The following is a 24110-nucleotide window of genomic DNA, read 5'->3' on the forward strand; positions in this document are numbered from 1 at the left end:
CTTTTAGTACTTCTTCCAAAACTGGCCCCAGGTCAGTTCAGGTCAACATCAGAAAAAACACACGTTAACCTCACCGAGGCACAGCTCATGATGCGTTCAGGTGCTCCCTGGGGCTCGCCCCTCACACAGCTGACAGGGTGGAAACAGTTTTATTCCATAAAATATATTGTTTTAGTTCTTGGTATATACATGTTAAAAATTTGGTTTGGAGTCAGCCCAGCTGTTTTTATTGATATGAAATGTCCCTAAAAATAAATTAACTGCACAAAAACAAACAAACATGTGTCCATACTATTACCTTTATATAGCCCAACATTAGCCGCCTTTAGCTTAGTGGTGCCTGATGTGACCTTGCTGTAGTTCCTTCATAGCCTAACGTTAGCAGTTTATATAAAACACAGGAGAGAGTTAATTTTCTTTTTTGCATGATTTCCGACATGTTCCCAGATGCTTCTTCGTGCTCCATGGCGTCTCATATCTCTGGTGCTCTGCTGCCATCTTGTGTTCAGATGTCAACAAGGAATGAAAAGCAGCATTTCTCAGGGAAGACTCAAACAGCACTTATTTAATCAAAAAGACATTTGAAGACACAGTTATTTAATCAGGGAAGACATAACATACAGATAATATTACATAAGCATCATACGTAAGTGTTGGTTGGCCCTGTTCATGTATAGCAGCAGTTTGAGAGTGAACTCTGTTTTTAAGGGTGGTGTTAGATAATAGAACAAAAGACCAAACGCAAATCTGCATGATAACAGACAGGAAGAGGCTGTCAGAGCCCCCTGCAGGCTGTCCACGGTCAACCAACAGGATCCAGTTTCCTTATTCTGAAACAATGAGACACTGTGCAGCAGGCACTGGAATTATCCATCCCATCTAAATCATTCAGAACTTCTTATGTTTGGGGATTGCATGAGGTTGGAACAAAAGCCTTAGTGTGCAACCTGGAGAAAATATGGCCACTTTCTGGCCAAAACTGCCATTTTAGATCCTGCAAATGTCATAAATGGATTCAGCATTCTCAATAAGCCCCACAATGTTTTTTCCAAATCTGCCAAGCCCTTTCAGAACTATTGTCTGCATAGTGCTATTTAATGCACCTGATGCTAATTGTGCAAATTGCCCAACATATGCAAGTTAGCATCCGGCAGTTTCGATGTGCTGGGGACCCCTATTATATTTCCCACTCTATAAATAGCACTCTATGAGCTGGCAATTTGACAAGTGTTGGGACGGTGGGAGGAAAGCCTGAAGGAAACATATTTGATACATAACGAACAATAAGAGACTGAGTAAGGGTCTTGGTCGGAGGGAACTGGTTTATAAGAGGCAGCTGGCCGCCTGTCGGTCTGCTTGGCTGGCCCCCCGGTTTCTGGTGACCTGATACGTGCTTTCTGGTGGCGTCTGAAACAACATCCCTCTGTCAGCTAGAACACAGCAGCAGCTCCTGTAATTACAGAGCCATGTGTCCCCACCCCCGCCCCGCACAGCTTAGTCACTGCATTCAACTGTACTCTTGGCTAAAGTAAGCCACACAGACGAAAAGAAGGACAAAGTATATAAATATATTGTATATATATATTCATATGTTACAAGGCATGGAGTGAGTAAACCAGTAAAGATTATTTGTTTTTAAATCAATGGAGTCGCTTAAATTCAGTCAGTTTAGGTGTTTTTGGTTAGCATGGGTCCTTTCAGACTGGGTACAAATGTGAAAAATAAAAATAGGACATATTCTAATAGTCAGGTTCATACTTATATTATGGGTTTCTACTATTTCCACACAATTTCATGTTCAAATACTTTCTGATCAGCAGTTGTTCAGGATGTGGATTTAGAAACAATAAGAGAGAAAACACAAGAAAGATCCATTATGATTTTTATTTGTTTCTATCTCTGATTAAATGACAAAGCTGGATGAACTGATGGAGAGTGGACTGATGTTCAAGGTGAGTGTTGCACATCAACATGAGATCCTATGGAATATTAAAGTCATCATCATTGATCATCTAAAGCCACTGAGCTCGGTAAGAAGTCATCTTTTTTCAAATGCATTAAAATCTGGTGGATTTCAAATTCATTCTACACCTAACTACATTCATGGCCAAAACAAAAGGAGGTAACCTTTGAAGGCGAGACATTGACTTTAGCACTTAACAGGATGAAATCCTCACAAGTAGTGCATTGCTTCTGATGCGCTCTTATCTTCCAAACTGTCACTTTGGTATTGCATTTATACATTACAATATTCTGCAAAGAAACAAAATGTACAACTGCATAAATATAAAATTATTCCACCATGTTTTAATGGCTAAAAAATTCAGAGTTACACCACAATGCTGTGATGAATCCAGCAAAAAGAAAATCTTGAGTTAACACCGTACAGCAGGCAATGTCTAACAGGCTGTACACACAACTCAAAAAGGCAAAATCAAAAGGCATGAAACCAAGTAATAAAACCCCCACAAAAATGATTTAACAAAGCGAAAATAGAAAAAAAAGGCAAACTAAAAGAGTCCCCGTGATCAGATGCAAAAAGACGAATAAAAAGAGGAAAGAAGTTCCCTGGAGTGCAGCCTTTTCCTTACACCGATCAGAAGAGTACCAATGTCAATCATCTACTTCATTGGAGTGTGTATCTGACACACCCAACTGCTAAAGCTTGCTCACAGAAGAAATGTGTGGTGTGGAAGGACCAGATTTTGCGACTAATGCCAAAAAGATCTACTGGAACCACGAAGGCAGCGATGTGCAGAGGGACAGACGTGGCAGAGACGGATTTTACTCTACACTCATCAACGAACAATGTCCCATGGCTTGGAGAAAAGTCTCATTTACAGCTGAATAAATACATGTTTATTAGGCATATTGCTACTTTTCCTCTTAATTAAGCTAGATAGAAGTGTAGAAGCTAGTGATGAAAGCAGGAAGATTACATCGGTCCCCTATCAGGTATGTTCTGTCATTTATTCATTCAAGACTATTTGTGATTGACTTAACCGCTACAGACTATCCCCCTTACTTATAATCTTCTACATGACTATTCTATTTAGTTTAGGACAAGGAAGGAAGGAAGGAAGGAAGGAAGGGAGGGGAGGGAAGGGAAAGGGCTATGGTCCTGACGCCGGTCATAAATTAGTGATGGTCAGCTTGAGGTCGAAGCGTCCCTGGTAGCGGTCCTTTTCGCTGTAGTCGATGTTGTCTCCGTACACTTTGCACTCGATACGCAGTTCACTGTTCATGGTCAGGTTGGCGAACTGCAGAGCCACCAGAGGCTGGAGGTAGTGGGGGTGGAGCAGCTTGCCGTAGTAGGGATAGTACTGCATGGGGAAGCCGCCACCGATACCGAAGTACTTAACCTCTCCGATTTTCCCGGCATCTTCCTCTCTCTGGGAGGAGACAAACAGATCAAACCAATGAAGAACAGACAAAGGAAAGCAATCGCATGCTAATGTTTCAACTGAAGAGAGGTGTACCCTGTTGGTGCAGAAGATGGGGATGACGTTGGGCTGCACTTTGGGCTGAGCCTCGTCGGGGATGCTCTCGTTAGAAGTAGGAGGCTGAACAGGAACAGAGGAGAGAGAGAGAGAGACACTTTTTATTATGGGAACAAATAAAACAATAAACATGCACTCCTTGTGTTAGGAACTGGTCATAATTCTCTACTGAAGCTGAAAACAATTGAGGATTAAATCCAAACATATCATGGTAATGTTATATTTACCTTGGCCCAAAGCACTGTTTTACTTGACAGAGCCTGAATGCACCTCAATACAAGTCAAAAGCACTTACATTTACTACCTATCTATAGTATGAACGTAGCTGCGGAGAGCTCATACACTAGCTATGATTTACAACACGCTGATCTGGGGACTGATGGATGCCGTTTTGGAAGCTTCTCCACCACTAATGTATAGGGTTCTGTCACTTGAACTGCACCTTGAGGATACGCAGCATCAATCAATCAATGTTTATGTATATAGCCCAATATCACAAATGTTACATTTGTCTCAGTGGACTTCACAGTGTGTACAGAATATCAGTATGACAATACTCACTTCCCCGAGGCATCAAATGACATTGAAAGAGCAATAATTCTCCTCTCATGCAGCACGATATCAGTCGATGACAGTCTCATTTCCTGCAGCAAACAACCCCTTTGTCTTGTATAATATTTCAAATTACCTTTGGGCGGAAGTTGACGATCCTGTTGAGCTTGACGATGAAGCAGGGCTTTCCCTCCTTAAAACCAAAGTATGGGTCGTCCAGGCCGGAGCAGGGGCCCAACCAGGACCTGGAGAAACGGCAGGCCTTCCTGATGCCCACATCGCTCTCCAAGTCGCCTCGGTTCTTGTACTCTATTGCTTCCTCTGGAGGAGGGGGGGGGGGGGGAGGGAGAATGGTTAAATTAATTTAGGATAAGGATGCTGATTTTCCAAAGAAGGCCAATACTATCGTCTCCACTGAGCTTCCTGTACTTGATAATGCAACAATGTTCAATTCTGTCCGCCATCAGCCTTAGATTGGAGATGTGTGCACTTGTCATTGTGTCAAATGTTTAAAGAATACAAATCTTTAACATCTTAGAAGTCCCAAATTGGCCAAGGATGTCAAATTGCATGGCTGAATTCTTTTGGGGGAAAGTGGTATCAAATAATGCCTGAGCGTCTACAATATATTGTATTATATGTTCATCATATATTACCATAATAAAGCTTCTGTGAAGAGTTGTCTAACTTTAACAAGAGGAGCCAATGGGACTTCAGAACTCAACCTACCTCCACAGTCCTCGAACTTCATCTTGTCCGTCTGCCACTGCTCGTCATACTTGGTCATGAAGTCCTTCAGGGCCTTGGTGTAAGGCAGGTAGGACTCCAGGTCGTTCATGTTGAAGGCCACCTCAGCTTTGTCTGACCGCGGGGTGTGTGAAAGGCCTGCAGGGAGAACACATCAGCCGCTAGTTATCAACAGTAAAACCAGTTCATGGTTACACTGCAGTTCCATAACCCGCCCTGTTAAACACGACATAGTAGATGGCACGTTCAGGAACACGGACTGCTGCCAACTCGTGCAGATTCCGTTGAGATCATCAATATTAATATGCTATATTAGGCTGAATATGGTCCTGTCTGTCGGGAACACAGGAACAAGATACCAATGACTTTCAGAAATTGGACAACCCCCATAATGAGTTCCATTGAAATGGTAATGGTTTAACAAGCATGTGTTACAATCATAAAACAATCTTTGCAATACTGTTGGAATTAATATGTTAACCACTGTAATCATTATAACAAAACGGGAAGCGTATCAAGGTTTCACTATAGTTTCTTCTGTGCAGTGACGACAGAAGTTTTAGTCGTAAAAACAACAATTAATACTCAACTAATTTGTCAAATGACATGCCATGTAAGACTTGATTTTAGTTCCGCTGGAGCATATTCCAGAATAATAACATATGCAATGGAGTGGGTGCGTAGCTGGGTGGGATGTAGGATAGAGGGATGGGATTAATCCAAAATGTTGTGCAACCTGAATTGTCTTCTGTACCGTGTTGTAAATTGAAGATGTTGCAATAAAAAATGTATGATAAAAAAAGAAAAGAAAACAAATACTAGGGGTCTATTTGGATGTTTTTTTGGATAATGATCTAAAAAATCTTTAAAAGTTTGTTGTTGTTGTGGGAATTCATCCCCAGACTGTCATGGAAAACAAATATCACTAATGAGGCACTAATCCCACAGACCCAATGTGGTGTTTGACCCTTTTGATTTTCCTAAAGCATTCACTTGCATCCCGACATACAGGAAGTGGGGGCCGCTCCTTACCAGGGGGGGCGACCCTGTCCTGCCAGGTGGGTTTGTAGTTGCTCAGAGTGAGCAGCAGGGCCTGGATGGTTCCGATGAAGATTCCAGCCAGGCAGCCATAGAAGACGATGTAGAAGGCAATAATTTTGGCTGTGGAGGAGAGAAAGAAGAAAGGCTTTCAGTACAAGGGGGGGGGGGACAAAGTCTGCAAAAATCACATGACTGGTCAGTTTGATAGGAGTCATTGAAACTCTATATGTGACATTATATTCATAACATTTGATATTTATACAATAATAATCACCTCTCGGTACTGAACCTACACTGAGTGGACCCCGACTCAGGTGTTCATTATGCAGCTACACCTTATGAGACCTACATTACTATTGAGCAACTACCTGACAACTGATAACTGACACCCAGATGTGTGTGTGTGTGTGTGTGTGTGTGTGTGTGTGTGTGTGTGTGTGTGTGTGTGTGTGTGTGTGTGTGTGTGTGTGTGTGTGTGTGTGTGTATACAGTAACTGTTACATGTACATCCATACAGCTGTATGTCAGACTGGCAAAGATGCTGTTAATTGCTCACATGACAACTCAGTTTCCCCCAGAAGGCGTGCAGCAGGATGAGACAGAAGGTTCCATGCTCTCACGATGACACCATGAAACTCTAGACCATAAATAATTAAATTGAGCTCTTTTGGCCATTGAGCGATGCTAAATGCTAAATGCCACACGTGAGGGGGGACCCAGCAGCCTCAGTATGCATCTGCTGGCAGCAGCAGCATGCTGAGGGATGCTAGCAGAGGAAGAAGGTCAAAATAACAACACGACATTCATGGGCAGAACCTCCTGCAGGTGAAACCAAAAACAGAGATCCAACAATGGAACGCCTTCAACCAAAACACTTGGAGTGCCTAACACCAATCCTGTATCTGGGCAGGACAGCTGTTTGCTCAGTATTCGTGGAACTTGAGCTGAAACACTTCTGCAGAGACAAATGAGACCAGACTGCAGTGTGCATGAGCAGCGATGATGCTGACTCAAGGTTACAACTGCTGCACATGGGCCTCTGCTGAAAACGCACTTTTTAGGGAGTGGGTCTTTTTGGAATAATCCATTCTCTCTGATCAAATGTGATAAGAAAGGCTGTGAAAACATTCGACGGAGCTGACTAATTAGAGGTGGGGCAAGGACTACTACAAAGGACATTAGTCAGCATTTTAAAAAGGTTAAAAAAAGGCTTCGTCATTGTCACAAAACTCAAAATTCTGAACATAAAGAAATGTTTCCCTCTCGAACATAAGGAAGTCTCTTTCCATCTGTCTGCCACACACACACACTCGCACACACGGAGCCTGTGAGACACCATGGGAATGACAAAGCTAACCTTCACATTAAAACAATCCCACAGTGGCAGCCATTGTCCTTACAGAAGTACAGGAACTCAAGTGTGAAGCATGTGCTTAGAGTACAAGGTAACAGTTAGCCCAAAGCTCCTATCCAATCAGCTTTAAGCGTGAAGATGCTGCAGAATCACAGGTGACCGAGCCTTTCAAGTCTACGCTGTGGGCTGGAATAAATTAAGCACGACCCAAAAGTAACCTTGCAGTTAGCTAGCGATACATTCACCCTGTGCAGTGCTGCATGAGGCAATGTCAAAAGGTCAATCCGCCTGAATCTACATCAGTTAGATGCAAGGACATAATGACCAACGCCTGTGTCCTCTGGGCATCCAAACCTGACATTCCTACATCTAGAGCACCATATATCAGTTACAAAATGAAAAAAGATCACTTACATTCCACTTATACTGCCAAATGAAACCGTAGACATGACAGACTGGTTTTTTAATGTGTTCCCCTATCTGCCTTTTTACCACACATCTTCAACTCAGCACTGCGCATGGCACACTTTCCAAATGCATCAGCATTTTCTGATGACCTCAGAAGGACAAACATGAGCCCCTGCGAGCCCCCCATCCCCCAGCTGCAGATGCACAGCATACATCATGTCTCTGAAACATTACTGTACCCAGGTGTTAGAGTCTAAGCAGGACTGAGGGAGCAGTGACATTGAGAAGAGGACCAAGGACATGCGCAGTGCCGCTGCTGGGAAACAGGAGAAGGAAGGTGGAGCAAGTTAATCAGTGGTATTGTTCTAGATTAGAGTGACATCTGATCACAGGACACCGACACGGATCGATAGTCTCCTGTCCCTTCCGAGCAGGCCCTGTCACCTTGACTCACCTTGGACCGTGATGCATTTTTAACCATTGACTGTCCACTCCATAAAGGAACTTCACGTTCACCTGAGAACTAACGGTCACTGTGGACAGGACGGAGGTCACCCCGTTACACTGACAGCTCTCTGGATGCACTAGAAACAGCCACATATTGCATGACGTCGTTTTAACCAACCAATTAACATCTGCATTCAACTCATTTAGGAGTTTCAAAATTAGGGAGATGGAAATCAGGTGGAACTGTGAGTAACGGAGTCACAGACATGCCCCGTTATGCGGTGTGCTCCTGATTGCAGCAGTATAATCAAACAGGTGGGAAGAGACACGAGGCGACCGGGGCGCGCTCCTACAACCGTGAGCGCGCGGTTCCAATTTGACCATGGGCACCCGGCAACATACTTACACCAGCTACTCCCCGTGCGACCGAGCAGCTCCCCCTTCTCAGAGTCCCACACAAACTTCTTCCACCCGCCATCTTCTTGTTTCGCTGGCATCTTGATTTATTTCCCGTAAGGTGTTCCTTTAGTTCAGCGGACTCCCTCCGTGTGATGACTAAACGCCGACCTGAGGCAGAGCAGTAACCCAGCTCGCTCCACTGGAAGGACCCTGATATAAAGCGCTCCTCCTCAGCTCCGCCCGAAACTGTCCACAAGTTACCTAGGGGGTGGGGGCGGAGCGAAGGCGACTAATCAGCGAGCGAGGAAGCCGTGCGTCCCTGTGTCGTCAGGAAGATGGACATACAGCCTATAGATGCAGACATTAGTCTCCTTCATGTACCCTCGCTGCGCTTTGCAGATACTGTATGTCTGCATTCGTCCAAAGTGTATCTTCCTGTATGCTATTCATGCCCAAACCTCTGTCAGCCCTTAATTAAAGAGACTTTAAAATAATCTGCTAAACTGATCACAATGCATCATATAGCGATGTATGCAGGTCAACAACAGACATGTTTGTATTCACTACATTGCGCTGAATACATGTACACATGCAAAGGTACATTCCTGTTGTTGCCTGCATGGCAAAGGACAGAACATTGACCAATGAACCAATAGCATATGTGCATACAGACTATATAGCATTATGAAAAGGGTTAAATGTAAGGACAGTCTAATAAATAAAATCACTTAATTAAAGACTTGAGACTGAGGCCCCTGGGCAGCATATCCATTATAGCCTCATAGCCTAATGGATCTGGTAGTCAGTCAGGAGTTCCTGCTCAACAGCTCTCACACAATACATATGTATCCATCTCCCTAGAATCATTCACTCCCCATCATGCATTTCCACAAGAGTCCCTTGAGAAGTGAAACATTGAACCACCACAGACCCACCCCCCATCACCTCTAGCCCGTGTCCCAGTGATCCATCAGCCGCTTGTTAAGAATAGTGAGTGCAGATACCACAATGACAGCAGCCTGAGACATTCAGGACATGCATCTGTCACAGGGGTTTGTAAAGCAACACCATGCCAGTCAGATGTCCTGTCAGTCATTTCCACGAGAGTGAAATATTGAAGATGCGTTCCACATCATTTGGGACTAGTGGGATAGTAAAAGTGGGTTTTAAATGTGGGTCCAGATCTTTTTTTACAAACGTCATCATAAGAAAGGATGTGGATGAGATCCACTTACCTCAGAGTCACTGTTGGTAGTAATGTCAAAAAGTAACAAACGTTTTTGGAGCAAATAAGTGAAAATCGAACGTCTGAAAGCTTGATTCTCTTAGATGCCCATGTGCAGCTAAAGACAGTGTTCAGTGTGGCCGTGCAGGTTAGATCACTGCATGCACCAGTCACACGGAGTTAGCACAGGCAGCATGCCAGATTACAGTGCACCAACCTACAATTCTGCAGAGCGGCTTGTTCTAAAACACTCATTACGCTTCAAACAATACATGATTTCATCCCTGCACGACAGGATGAGGTTCATAGCCTGGTGCTGTTTCACTTGGTGGGTGTCCTGTGTTGTTGTGTGCAGTGGACTCCTCACAGTGCCCCCCCCACACTACAGGGATAATAAGCTCTAGTTACACAGCATTGCAGTATACACATAGTTGAAACCTGTATATATATCCTGCCGTCTACAGCCCATAACCCCTCTCTAAAGCCGCTCCAAGGGCATTCCTGCCTCCAGCGCCAGGGGCAACATGGTGACCCAATTAGCAACCCTCGCTTGAAATAAGAAGCGTTTCACTTTGAAATCAGGAAATTGCCTCGTCTGGATTAATTTTGAAAACAGTCTCAAATTTGAATGGCGAGAAAAACTTGACACCCTCATGCCGACAATACAGACACATGAACATCCTTCGTATTCTTTTCTGGCTGTGTGCAATGTGTGTGTTCATGCATGTGTGAAATCTGGGGCTATTACATTGAGTACATTTGTTTAAGTGTAAATATGTGTGTACATGTGGTGGGTAAGGATTAGGCACATGGAGTTTTGATCTAACACCTCCTCACGGATGAGGGGAGTATCAGTCGTGTCAAGGGAAAGTCCCCTCTCTCAACATACTTTCACCCCCTAATCCAAACCGGCAGATTATATTTAATAGGAAATGATGGGTACTTTTTTATGGGAACCTTTTATTATTTCTCAAGGGAAGGAAGGGGCTGATTTCTATAGAACATTAATTGGTTTAAATCAGATGTTGATATTTAACATTTTAAGCGTTTACTAGGAACCTGAGGTGCCATTGTGTGGACTTTAAGTAGAAACAGTTTAATTAGCAGACACCACTGGAAGCACCAACACATGACATTTGCTAACATTAACAAAATAAAGAATACAAATATAGAATATGTTCTAACTTAATTGTCTCATGTGCAGTTATTGGGAAATACGGTTGCATTACAATAAGTATTGGTCAAAGCGCTCGGAACACAGTGGCAGGTAGCGGCCATTTTATTTAGAGCCAAACTGATTTGAAGTGATAAGACCTCACTGTTCACCTTCTAGCAGTCACAGCGAATCCCACATTCTGCTGTGTCACAAGGCAAGCTCAAATAATTGCTGAGAACCATTCTGCTACTCTATACTTGTCCTAATCCAAACTTGGTCATAATTTGCCTGAGTACAATGCTCATTTCCTTTGTTTACATGGAGCTCATGTAGAGGGAAGCATCAGAGACCCAGTGTGAGCAGCCAGTGAGACACAGCCTGCCAGTTCTCTCATGATACAGCCTGCTGTCTGACATCAGCCATGCCCAGACAACGGCTCCCTTTTGTCAGCGTGTGGACACAACAAACATGTGTACTGTTTAGGGTGAGGGGGCGGCTGCACTCAAGGTGAAAGTAAGTCTTCCTGCACAGGGCGCATAATGCATATGTCTGTATCTGATCTGCTCTCTGACACAGTTCCACCCAGTCTGACTCTAAGTGATAGTGTGATCGATGGAGGGGTGTCACACTGATGACACTCATAATCACAGTGTCTGAGGAGAAGCCAAGCGATCTGAGCTCAGGTGCACTTACTCTTCATAAAGCACTGGCTCTAGAGTTCACTTTGAAGGACTATACTGGTGTTTTTGCATATCTACATCCATTTAGAAAAGTCCTCCCTTCGCTCGGCCACCTCTCCACTACTGCATGTGTTCATGTGTATCAACTATGTGTGTGTAATGTGTGTACTCACCGGAGTGAACACAGTCATCTCCCCTTGAGGATTAATTAAGTACGTCTTCTTTAGAGAGAGACATGCTGCTGAACGGTACACATATAATTATAGAACCGTAAGAATATAATGTGTAGGGTTATAGTTAGGGACACATTTCTTTATATCACAGCAAACAAGCACATTTCCCACAACATGAGACTCATTGGAAATGATTCAAACGGAACTTTATCGTGAATAATATAATGTTTACTATTCGAGTTTAGTGTGTTAGCATTCTATCATTGACTGGAGCTAAAGGTTGCTCCAAAGGACAGCCAGAGGTTCCCAAAGGCAGGAGGAGTCATTCTGAGGGACCATTCATATCTGTAGTATACTGTATATATATACTGTAGTATGTATTCAAGTACTGTGTATTTGTACATCACACCTAAGGGGTCGTTTTGCAGCAGTTAAGGTGGTCAATGATGCGGTATTGGCGTGCAATGCTTAAGTGAGTAAAATGTTCAATACCAAGACACAATGAGTCTTATCAAATGGACATGTTCATGAATCTTGTGCGTTTATTACTAGCCTATAGTTTCAGCCTGACATGTTGGAGACTACTTCCTCCACTCGACTGCATAGAAGGTTCTAAAGACAGGCCGACCGCTGTCTGACAGGGTCGGAGAGGTTAATTACATATTAATCCAAGAGTAGCAGATTCCTTGTATATCCTGTAAGCGTCCACTCAGTAACACGGAGCAAAGCAAAGAGCTGACACAGATCACTTTTGCTTGCGAGTAATGCTAAAAAATCATTGTGATTTTTTTGTCAAACATTCAAATAATACTTATTTTAAGAATAAAGACTGAATCATATTTCAGATATTCAGACTGCCATTTGTACCTCTCTCCACAGACACAGCTCCTGACCTTGGGCATGTTGTAGATTGTGATGGCGGCGCTCTGTGCAGCTGTTTATAGGTGAAACAAGACAGAAATGCTGCAGCAGCAGGAAGTGGAAAGCTGAGGGGAAGAACCTGCTCACTGCTGCGCTGTGTTTTCAGTTTGAATAGAAGGAATGGCTATATTACCCTTTGACATTGACTCAAATTAAACCTGCTAAATTATTCACAAGACAAAAGTTAGACACTTCCATCGTAGATAGATAGATAGATAGATAGATAGATGGATAGATAGATTGATTGATTGATTGATTGATGGATAGATGGATAGATAGATAGATATATCGATCGGTAGATAGATAGATGGATAGATATTTAGATAGATAGGTAGATGGATGGACAGACAGACAGACAGATATATAGATAAACAGATAGATAGATAAACAGATAGATAAATAAACAGATAGATAGATAGATAGATAAACAGATAAATAGATAGACAGACAGACAGACAGACAGACAGACAGACAGATATATAGATAGATAGACAGATAAACAAACAGATAGATAGATATACAGACAGACAGACAGACAGACAGACAGATGGATAGACCGGGTGTTAATGACAGGACAGTACATGGTGCCAACTCTATAAAGGTAAACAAAGGAACACAGTGAATCGTAAAGACTGCTTGACTTTAAGTTTGCTGCATAGAATGTCTGAAGTCCTTTGGCGCCACAACCCAAGGCCACACCATAAAGCCCCAGGGGTCAATAATTGATAGAAGATCATTATGGAAAGTTTAAATGTCCTCTCTCAAAGGCACTGGTTAATGTGTAAGAGTTGTCGAAATCATTTGTGGTTTCATTTAAATGGTTCAACCAGACTCCCAAATACCTCACAGTTTATAATTGATGAGAACAAAAGTGTATACTTTTGTGAATATGGAATACAAGGAATCCTTTTTTAGTAGATCAATCCACCATTGAAAATAGTCCCCAACAAATACATTCCATGGATTAATGGTGTTTGGTGAACTACAGTGGTGCGTTGGAGGCCAAAGCGCTCTTCCTCCTGAAGCCTTCCTGCCCACCCCTTCCTGGTAGGAAGAGTGCCACAGGAGTTAGAAAGTGTTATGAGAAGACTTGGCTTGGGTCTGTTCCTGGAATCTCTGAATTGAGGGAAGTCTTGTGTGATGCCCCTGTGGGTCCATCGGTAGAGAGGGTGTGGCTGCTCTGTCTGTGCTGCATTGGTTCAGTGATTGCATTGATTGCAGTAACTCAGGGCACCTGGGTCTGGTGTCCCTTGAAGCCTCTCTGCTTCTCCCTGCAGGCACCCCGGTTTTGTTGAGTATACTATGAGTTTCTTCAGCTGCTTTACTTTGTGCACTTCAACACTCTCACACACATACATGTCCATACAATCCTCACCCTGCATTTACCTTACTGATACCACTGACATCCACACCTCATACTTCACTGGTTTTGACTTGATTTGATTTGTTTGTCCTAAATAAACATATTGTGTTAACCGTCAACATGGTGTGTCTCCTTTTTGTTGTGGCCTTTTGAGCCGGGTCATAACAAATGGGGGCTCGTCCTACGGGTTATTTGGTTAAAAGTTTGTGTCGTGCTCAGAGCACATGGCGTCAGTTGAGCAGCTAATTAGTTGAGGTGGTCCAGCTGTGTGCTGGCTCGGCGCTGCTATTTGGGGGACACGTCATGTTTTTGGGTTTCAGGAAGCTTTAGTGTTTGACATGTCAGGTATTGTGTGCCAATCAGAAGGTAAGATGTTGCTGCTTTTGTAAAGAGTTTTCCCCGCTAGGTTTAAGTGGCGTTTCCCCTTGGGTTGCGTCTGTTTGTTGTTTTCATAGTGTTGTGGCGACGTGGTTAGTGTCAGCTGTTTTCGGACAGCTGTCTCGGGGGCACGTCCGCGTGAGTTCTTGGTGTTACCTGCGTGCAGGTCGCTCCATAACTCCGCCGGGTTCCAGTGCGTAATTACACGCCGCCAGCCACACGAAGATTAGGAAGATTGTGTTTAGGCAGTTAGGGGGAGTTCTCTGTTGGGTTAATCTTATGCCCATGCGTGTTGGCAGTTTAATACTTTGCTTTCTGATTGGCTATTATGGCTTCTTTGTCAGCGTTTGTGGATGCGCCCTCCGTGTCTTTCTTAGATGATTGCCAGAAGGCGCAGTTGGTCGAAATAGCAGAGCACTATGACATTGCTGTGGTGGGGAGCAAGCGGAAACATGACATTAAAACTGTCATTGTGTCATCTTTGTTGGAGCAGGGGGTGCTGCAGAAGAGTGAGTCTGGTGCAGCAGGGTTCGTGCCGGTAGTGGTTCAGACAGCTGGTTTGACGTTTGAGCAGCAAAAGGAGCTTTTGGCCATGCAGTTTGATCAGGAGAGATCGCAGTTGGAGTTGAGGTTGGAGCAGGAGAAGTTGAGGTTGGAGCAGGAGAAGTTGAGGTTGGAGAAGTTGGAGCAGGAGAAGTTGAGGTTGGAGCAGGAGAAGTTGGAGAAGTTGAGGTTGGAGCAGGAGAAGTTGGAGAAGTTGAGGTTGGAGCAGGAGAAGTTGGAGAAGTTGAGGTTGGAGCAGGAGAAGTTGGAGAAGTTGAGGTTGGAGCAGGAGAAGTTGGAGAAGTTGAGGTTGGAGCAGGAGAAGTTGAAGTTGGAGAAGTTGAGGTTGGAGCAGGAGAAGTTGGAGCAGGAGAAGTTGGAGCAGGAGAAGGAGAAGTTGAAGGTTGGAGCAGGAGAAGTTGGAGCAGGAGAAGTTGGAGAAGTTGAGGTTGGAGCAGGAGAAGTTGGAGTTGGAGAAGTTGAGGTTGGAGCAGGAGAAGTTGAGGTTGGAGCAGGAGAAGTTGGAGCAGGAGAAGTTGAGGTTGGAGCAGGAGAAGTTGAGGTTGGAGCAGGAGAAGTTGAAGTTGGAGAAGTTGAGGTTGGAGCAGGAGAAGTTGGAGCAGGAGAAGTTGAGGTTGGAGCAGGAGAAGTTGAGGTTGGAGCAGGAGAAGTTGAGGTTGGAGCAGGAGAGGTTGGAGCAGGAGAAGTTGAGGTTGGAGCAGGAGAGGTTGGAGCAGGAGAAGTTGGAGCAGGAGAAGTTGGAGCAGGAGAAGTTGAGGTTGGAGCAGGAGAAGTTGAGGTTGGAGCAGGAGAGGTTGGAGCAGGAGAAGTTGAGGTTGGAGCAGGAGAGGTTGGAGAAGTTGAGGTTGGAGCAGGAGAAGTTGAGGTTGGAGCAGGAGAAGTTGAGGTTGGAGCAGGAGAGGTTGGAGCAGGAGAAGTTGAGGTTGGAGCAGGAGAGGTTGGAGAAGTTGAGGTTGGAGCAGGAGAAGTTGGAGCAGGAGAAGTTGAGGTTGGAGCAGGAGAGGTTGGAGAAGTTGAGGTTGGAGCAGGAGAAGTTGGAGCAGGAGAAGTTGAGGTTGGAGCAGGAGAGGTTGGAGCAGGAGAAGTTGAGGTTGGAGCAGGAGAAGTTGGAGCAGGAGAAGTTGAGGTTGGAGCAGGAGAGGTTGGAGAAGTTGAGGTTGGAGCAGGAGAAGTTGAGGTTGGAGCAGGAGAAGTTGGAGCAGGAGAAGTTGAGGTTGGAGCAGGAGAAGTTGGAGCAGGAGAAGTTGAGGTTGGAGCAGGAGAAGTTGAGGTTGGAGCAGGAGAAGTTGAGGTTGGAGCAGGAGAGGTTGGAGCAGGAGAAGTTGGAGCAGGAGAAGTTGGAGCAGGAGAAGTTGAGGTTGGAGCAGGAGAAGTTGAGGTTGGAGCAGGAGAGGTTGGAGCAGGAGAAGTTGAGGTTGGAGCAGGAGAGGTTGGAGCAGGAGAAGTTGGAGCAGGAGAAGTTGGAGCAGGAGAAGTTGAGGTTGGAGCAGGAGAAGTTGAGGTTGGAGCAGGAGAAGTTGGAGCAGGAGAAGTTGAGGTTGGAGCAGGAGAAGTTGGAGCAGGAGAAGTTGAGGTTGGAGCAGGAGAAGTTGGAGCAGGAGAAGTTGAGGTTGGAGCAGGAGAAGTTGGAGCAGGAGACGTTGGAGCAGGAGAAGTTGGAGATGAGGGGTCAGCAGCAGGAGGTAGAGAAGCGTTTCGAGGTGGAAAAGACGCTGGAGGTGGAAAGGATGAAATGTGAGGTGGAACATGCTAGATTACGGCTGATGGGAGAGGGCAAGTTTTCTCCAGGGGAGGTTGGTGGTGATAGGTCGGCATCAGGCAGTGGCGATATCATTTCTTACTTGCGACTAGTGCCAACGTTCAATGAGCGTGACCCGGAATTCTTTCAGAGGCAAGAAACTGGTCCGATTCGGACAGAGTGCTGTTACTTCAGTGTGTACTCACTGGGCGAGCACAGGAAGCCTATTCAGCTGTTTGTGGCGAAAAGGCTTTGGACTATGATGGAGTAAAATCAGCGGTGTTGAAGGCTTACGAACTGGTTCCTGAAGCGTATCGTCAAAGGTTCAGAAGTTGGGTCAAGGGAGATAAGCAGACACGTGGAGTTTATCCGTGAGTTAACTTCTCATTTTCAGCGGTGGTGCGCGGCAGCAAAGGTTGCAAGTTTTGACGGTCTTTGTGAACTCATTGTCTTGGAACAATTTAAAGACATTCTCCCTCAGCGTGTGGCCACTTATGTGAATGAACAGAAACCTTCCACCGCGTTTAGAGCTGCTGAATTAGCAGACGATTTTGTGTTGACACATAAGGGCAGTTTTACTGAGAAGTATTCTAGGGGTGATTGGAAACGTGGAGAAGACAATGGCTATGCCCGCGGTGGTGCAAAGCTTTCACCAGGCTCCTCCCGTAGGTTTGTAGGTACAGGGCGACCCGAGGGGGCCAAAGTGGACCTATGTCATTATTGCAGAGGAGGGGGTCATTGGAAGGAGCCGTGTCCGTTGCTGGAAACTAAGGGGAAGCCTCGTTTGGCACCACTTGCTCCAGCCATGTGTTGTTCTGCCGTGTTGAAGAAAAAAAACGTTGGGTGTAGGCTCGGGCATGGTGCCTGATAAGAAGCCGATTTGTGCTGACCCGGATGCGGGTTCTGGTTTTGAGCCGTTCATCACTGAAGCGGTTGTATCAGTAGTGACAAATATGTGCCGATTAAGGTGTTGCGTGATACAGCGGCTAGATACTCATTCTTTGTTGAGTCAGTGTTGCCTTTTTCGTCAGAGACAGAAACGGGGGATTGTGTGCTGAAGAGGGGCATGGAGATGGGCTGATTCCTGTGCCACGGCATACAGTAGTGCTGGATTGTGAGCTGGTACGGGGAGCTGTGTCTATCGGCGTGCGTCCCGCGTTGCCACTTGATGGGATACATATGATTTTGGGCAACGATCTCGCTGGTAGTGCTGTGTGGGCTGGTGTTTCCAGGCCGGTGGCATCTGGGGAGCCAGATGAGAGTGGTTTGCAATTTCCAAGTGTGTCTCCAGTTAAACTGTTACGCGTGTGCAGAGCCGTAGGATGTCCACTGACCTACCTGTTTCGGAGTCTGGAAAAAGTGGTTCAGCAAGGTCCTTTGACTTTGAGATCGAGACAAAGAAGGAGAAGACAGTCAAAGTGGTGAAAGAGAGGAAACCCCACAAAGCGAGGGAGAGGAGGCCGAAGGAGAGGAGGCCGAAGGAGAGGAGGCCGAAGGAGGTTGGCGAGGCCGATGAGCACCTACATGCTGTGGCTCAACGCCAGCCAACCCAAGGAGGAGTGGGACATAAAGGCAGTGGAGGCGAAGAAGCAGTACGAAATCGCAAGGCTGGAGTTAAGAAGAAGGATGTTGGGTTGTCGTGGACCCCTTTGGGGCCCCGTCTTAAGGGGGGGGGGGCTGTGATGCCCCTGTGGGTCCATCGGTAGAGAGGGTGTGGCTGTTCTGGCTGTGCTGCATTGGTTCAGTGATTGCACTGATTACAGTCACTCAGGGCACCTGGGTCTGGTGTCCTGCAGCTATTTGAAGCCTCTCTGCTTCTCCCTGCAGGCACCCTGGTTTTGTTGAGTATACTATGAGTTTCTTCAGCTGCTTTACTTTGTGCACTTCAACACTCTCACACACATACATGTCCATACAATCCTCACCATTACTGATACCACTGACATCCACACCCAGGCCCGGACTGGCCATCGGGAGGACCGGGAGGTTTCCCGGTGGCCTGGCCTGTTAAGTGGCCTGCTCGCCTGAGATTTTTTTTTTTTTATGTCTTTTGAACGCAACGCTGGCATAATATGATCTGGCCTGCTGCTGACATGGCCTGTAATAACACAAAAGACTAAAATAATACGTGTTTAATTCAGCCCAAATGCAGTGACTGCAGGCCAAACCCATGAATACGGCAGGCAGGTGTCCAAAATAAAGTTGCACCGGTATGAGGCGCAGTGAGAACCACGCACCTGTCAGACTAGCGATTGGGCACAATTACATTTCAGGAGAATAATGAAGATGTGACGTTTCTCACGAGACCCGTGTGCGCTGCCATTTGATTTAGTGTGGACTGGACCGACTGAACTGACGCCGGTGGCAAGCTCCATTAATGTTACTCAAGGCAAAAATATAGGCTAATATAACCGTTAGACTGCAGCTAACTGGGGCTACACACCCCATACTGTGAGTGAATAACTGTGCAACAAAGGGGGAGACATTATGTTATTATCAATCAATCAATCAATCAATGTTTATTTATATAGCCCAATATCACAAATGACACATTTGTCTCAGTGGTCTTCACAGTGTGTACAGAATATCAGTATGACAATACGACACCCTCTGTCCTTAGACCCTCACATCGTACAAGGAAAAACTTCCAAAGAAAACCCAGTTTAAAGGGAAAAATGGGAGAAACCTCAGGGAGAGCAACAGAGGAGGGATCCCTCTCCCAGGACGGACAGACGTGCAATAGATGCCGTGTGTAAATTGAAAAGATAATACATTTGCAACATAGGTAGTCCAAATGTTTGGAAATGCATGTGTGTATAATAGGAAGATGAATCCACGAGGATATCCATCCAGGACCTATGATCCAGGACCACAGCCACGACTCAAGATCCAGCGCTCGCGATCCAGGACACAGGACCGCAGGATCATCCATGACTCCGGATCCCAGCGTATATAGACACCAAAAAGAAAGACATTTGGGGAGGCTGGGTTAATCGGAACATGAGTGTACACGGGTATAGACAGAGAGAAGGAAGAAGTAAGATGTCCCCCGACAAACTAAGCCTATATCAGCAAAACTAGGGGCTGAATCTAATCAGCCCTAACTATAAGCTTTATCAAAAAGGAAGGTCTTAAGCGCACTCTTAAAAACGGATAGGGTGTCTGCCGCCCGAACACAAACTGGAAGCTGATTCCACAAATGTGGAGCTTGATAAGAAAAGGCTCTGGCTCCCATTGTACTTTTAAAGATTCTAGGAACAACCAACAACCCTGCATTCTTGGAACGCAATGCCCTAGTAGGACAGTAGGGTATAATGAGTTCTTTAAGGTAAGATGGCGCCTGCCCATTAAGGGCTTTGTAGGCGAGAAGAAGAATTTTAAATTCTATCCTGTGTTCTATAGGGAGCCAGTGTAAGGCAGCCAGAACAGGAGTAATGTGGTCCCTTTTCCTAACTCTGGTTAGTACACGAGCCGCAGCATTTTGAATCAGCTGAAGCGACTTGATTGACTTCTTGGTACTCCCTGATAATAAAGAGTTACAATAATCCAGCCTAGAAGTAACAAATGCATGGACTAGTTTCTCTGCATCGTTTTGAGGCAAGATATGCCTGATTTTTGCAATGTTACGTAGATGGAAGTAGGCGGTCCTTGAAATTGATTTTATGTGGGCGTTAAAGGATAAATCCTGATCAAATATAACACCAAGATTCCTTACAGTCTCACTGGAGGCCAAATTAATGCCATCCATAGTTAGTATGTCTTTAGATAATTTGTTTCGTAGATTCTTCGGGCCAAGTACAATAACTTCAGTTTTGGTCGTGTTTAACATCAAAAAGTTTAAGGTCATCCACGTTTTTAAGTCCTTAAGGCAGTCTTGAATTTTATTTAGATGATTAATTTCATCAGGCTTGATTGATAAATATAGTTGAGTATCATCCGCATAACAATGAAAGTTTACAGAATGATTCCTTATAATATTGCCTAACGGAAGCATATATAATGTGAACAAAATAGGTCCGAGCACTGAGCCCTGTGGCACTCCATGGCTAACTTTGGTTTGCGTGGAAGATTCATCGTTAACACGTACAAACTGAGAGCGTTCAGATAGATAGGACCTAAACCAGCCTAAAGCAGTTCCCTGTATGCCAACTAAGTGCTCTAGTCTTTGCAATAGGATATCATGGTCGATAGTATCAAATGCAGCACTAAGATCGAGCAAAACAAGAATAGAGACAAGTCCCTTGTCTGAGGCTATTAGAATATCATTTGTGACTTTAACCAGAGCTGTCTCTGTGCTATGATGTGTTCTAAAGCCAGACTGAAAATCTTCAAATAAATCATTGTTTTTTAAGTAATCACACAACTGTTTTGCGACCGCTTTCTCAAGAATTTTTGAGAGGAACGGAAGATTAGAAATAGGTCTATAGTTGGCTAAAACCTCTGGATCGAGGTTGTGCTTTTTAAGAAGCGGTTTTATCACTGCTACTTTGAATGATTGTGGAACATAGCCTGATAATAAAGACATATTCATAATATTTAATAAAGAAGTGCTAATTAATGGAAAAACTTCCTTCAACAGCTTAGTTGGAATTGGGTCTAACATGCACGTTGATGGTTTAGAAGAGAGAATCATTGAATGTAATTGTTCAAGGTTAATGGCTGAAAAGCATTCTAGTTTACTATCTAGTGTAATATTAGAACTTACGATTCCGGGAGCTGTTGATAACACTATACTGGTTGAAGGCAAGAGGTCATTAATTTTGTTTCTAAGAGTAACAATTTTATCGTTAAAAAAGCACATAAAATCATTACTACTGAGTGCTAAGGGAATAGAAGGCTCAATCGAGCTGTGGCTCTCTGTCAGCCTGGCTACAGTGCTGAAAAGAAATCTTGCATTATTCTTATTCTCATCTATTAATGAAGAGTAGTAGGCTGCTCTCGCTTTACGCAGTGCTTTCTTATATTCATTGAGAGTAATATGCCAAATTAAACGGGATTCTTCAAGTTTAGTGGAACGCCATATCCTTTCAAGTTGTCTAGACTTTTGCTTTATTTTGCGGGTTTCGGCATTATGCCATGGAGCTAATCTATGTTGTTTTATTTTCTTCTTTTTCAAAGGAGCAACAGAGTCTAATTTTATTCGCAGCGCATCTATAGCACTATCAACAACATGATCAATTTGGGGTGGTGTACATTTTGTATAAGTTTCCTCCCCTACATGCAAACACAGGGTCAACTAACTTGAACTAAGTGATACAAATAAGTGTTGTATAATTAACTATAGTACTGGATCTCCTTCAAAACCACCAACATTGGCATTGGCCTACGTGAAGTAAACTTGAATAGGCCATTATACAGTTATAATGTACTCTGACATGTGTGTCAATTGAAAATAAGTTGGGGTCCTCATTGTTTTTCCTTTGCAAAGGTGGAGATAATAGCAGTGCCGGTCCTTCACAGGGAGAACCAAGCACCAGCACAGAGGAACTGGCAGGTACAGGGCAAACAGTCCACAGTGGAACATGTTAGATATTAGTGAGATTTAAACTACAGTATGAACAGTTGAAAACAACATAAATGATGACAAAAATATTCCTGAAACATGTTCTTGAACAATGTTATTTCATAAATATTTGTTAATGTGATTACATGTTCTCCTTATTCAGTAACACTATCAGATGACGCTGATGGTGATGGCCCTGAGGGAGAGATGCAGGCAGAGCTCAGTGCTACTGCTAGGACAGAGCTGGCAGGTACAGAGGAAACTGTTTCAATAGGCTATGACTATGAAAACACTGAACAAAACCAAAGGAAATGTAATGACAACAGTATAAGCAAGCTATGTTCATGTTCTCTCAATAAGTTACTGTTACATATAGTTATTGATACAAGTTTAATCCTTATGATGGCTCTTATTCAATACCAGCAGACGCTGAGGAGGTCGAAAAGACAAGTGAAGATTCAGGGTCCAGCAGGGAAATTGCAACTGAGGAGAAAGACAGGGAACGACAGGAAGTACAGGAAGTTGACACAGAGGCCTTTCGATTATTTTGCTCGCCCTCAGCCAAAAGATTTTGACTTATTTTTTTCTTACCACCCACAACAAACTTTCAAGAAAGCCATTCCTAAAATATTCCACAGCAAGGATGAAACAAATAGGAAATGGTTAACTTACTGTGAATCATCGCACTCTCTGTATTGCTCGCTGTGTCTCGTGTTTGCCAAGCCTGCCAGTGACAATGCTTTTGTGAAAGGAGGCCTGCAGGCATGGAAGCATGTTCACCAGAGAATTGAAGAGCATGAAAGAAGCGGGTTGCATCGAGATAGTGCAAATGCATATTTCCTGAGAGCAAGCAGAGCTGATATCAGTAGCCTACTGAGAGACAAACACATGTCAGCCCACCGAGAGGAAGTGAGGAAGAAAAGACAAGTTATGGAGCGTGTGGTTAATGTCATAAAGTTAATCGGTAAGCGTGGACTCAGCTACAGGGGTGGTAGTCATGAAGCAGCGTATAGCCTTGAAAATGTGGCCTTGGATCATGGGAACTTCTTGGAAATTATTATGCTGCTGAGCAAATATGATACCACCCTTCAAGAACACGTCAATGACTGCATTAAGAAGAGCAAGAGGTTGCATGAGGCTGGAGGTGCAGGAAGGGGTCTTTACTAACTCTGCTCTCAAAGCAAACAGTGAACAAAATCATTGATGTCATTCGTATTTTAATCCAAAACACTGTTGCAAGTGAAGTTAAAAAGGCAAAGATGTTTTCGATCCAACTTGACACAACACAAGATCTGACATCCAAGGACCAGTGTGCAGTAGTCCTGAGGTGTGGGACTGATGTCATCCACGAGAGGCTTATAGCTGTCATTGATCGTGAGTCTTCAACAGGAGCATTCTTTGTGGAGCTGGTGAAAAAAACTCTGGAGAAAGTTGACATCGACATCAAGACATGTGTTGGTAACTCGACTGATGGAGCTGCTAACATGCGGGGGCAATACAAGGGATTCTCTACATTGATCACCAGAGAGTCTCCCAGCCAAGTCCACATATGGTGTTATGCACATGTTTTGAACCTTGTGTTAACAGACACTACTGGAGTCGTCGTTTCAAGGGCATCCCTCTTCTCGTTGCTAAATGATTTAGCAGTTTTCATCAGGGAGTCTTACAAACGGATGAACCTGTGGGCCGAAGTCAGTAAGGACAGCAGACACAGACGGCTTGCTCCAAAAGGAGAAACTCGCTGGTGGTCAAAGGACCAAGCCTTACACAAAGTATTTGGCTGTTTTGGAAATCCTGGCCATGCCCTTTATACCGACTTAGTGATCACCATGACAACAATAGAGCTTGATGACACTATGAAGCCTACTGTGAGAGTCAAAGCCAGAGGACACATTGAGGCACTTCTGAGGTACGAAACCATACTTACAGCACAGGTTTTTCTCCGGATATTTGAACAGACT

At 44.4% G+C, this 24110-nt stretch overlaps 1 protein-coding gene across 2 annotated transcripts; it reads right to left on the reverse strand.

Annotated features, from left to right (window-relative positions):
* Window positions 1-1869: 1869 nt before the first annotated feature.
* On the reverse strand, window positions 1870-23065 carry atp1b1b (ATPase Na+/K+ transporting subunit beta 1b). 2 transcript variants are annotated; one of them, XM_034098016.2, is made up of 6 exons: window positions 22822-23065; window positions 5832-5960; window positions 4782-4937; window positions 4189-4373; window positions 3480-3563; window positions 1870-3392 (listed from the first exon to the last, which is right to left on the reverse strand). In XM_034098016.2, exons 1-6 carry the CDS (start codon window positions 22982-22984, stop codon window positions 3132-3134), a joined length of 978 nt encoding a protein of 325 aa, XP_033953907.1. In that variant the 5' UTR covers window positions 22985-23065; the 3' UTR covers window positions 1870-3131. The 2 variants fall into 2 exon arrangements, with proteins under 2 accessions (XP_033953907.1, XP_033953916.1); XM_034098025.2 differs by lacking the exon at window positions 22822-23065 and adding an exon at window positions 8456-8671.
* Window positions 23066-24110: the final 1045 nt, after the last annotated feature.

The sequence above is a fragment of the Pseudochaenichthys georgianus genome, chromosome 2, assembly GCF_902827115.2.
Source record: "Pseudochaenichthys georgianus chromosome 2, fPseGeo1.2, whole genome shotgun sequence".
NCBI classification, from domain to species: Eukaryota; Metazoa; Chordata; class Actinopteri; order Perciformes; family Channichthyidae; genus Pseudochaenichthys; species Pseudochaenichthys georgianus.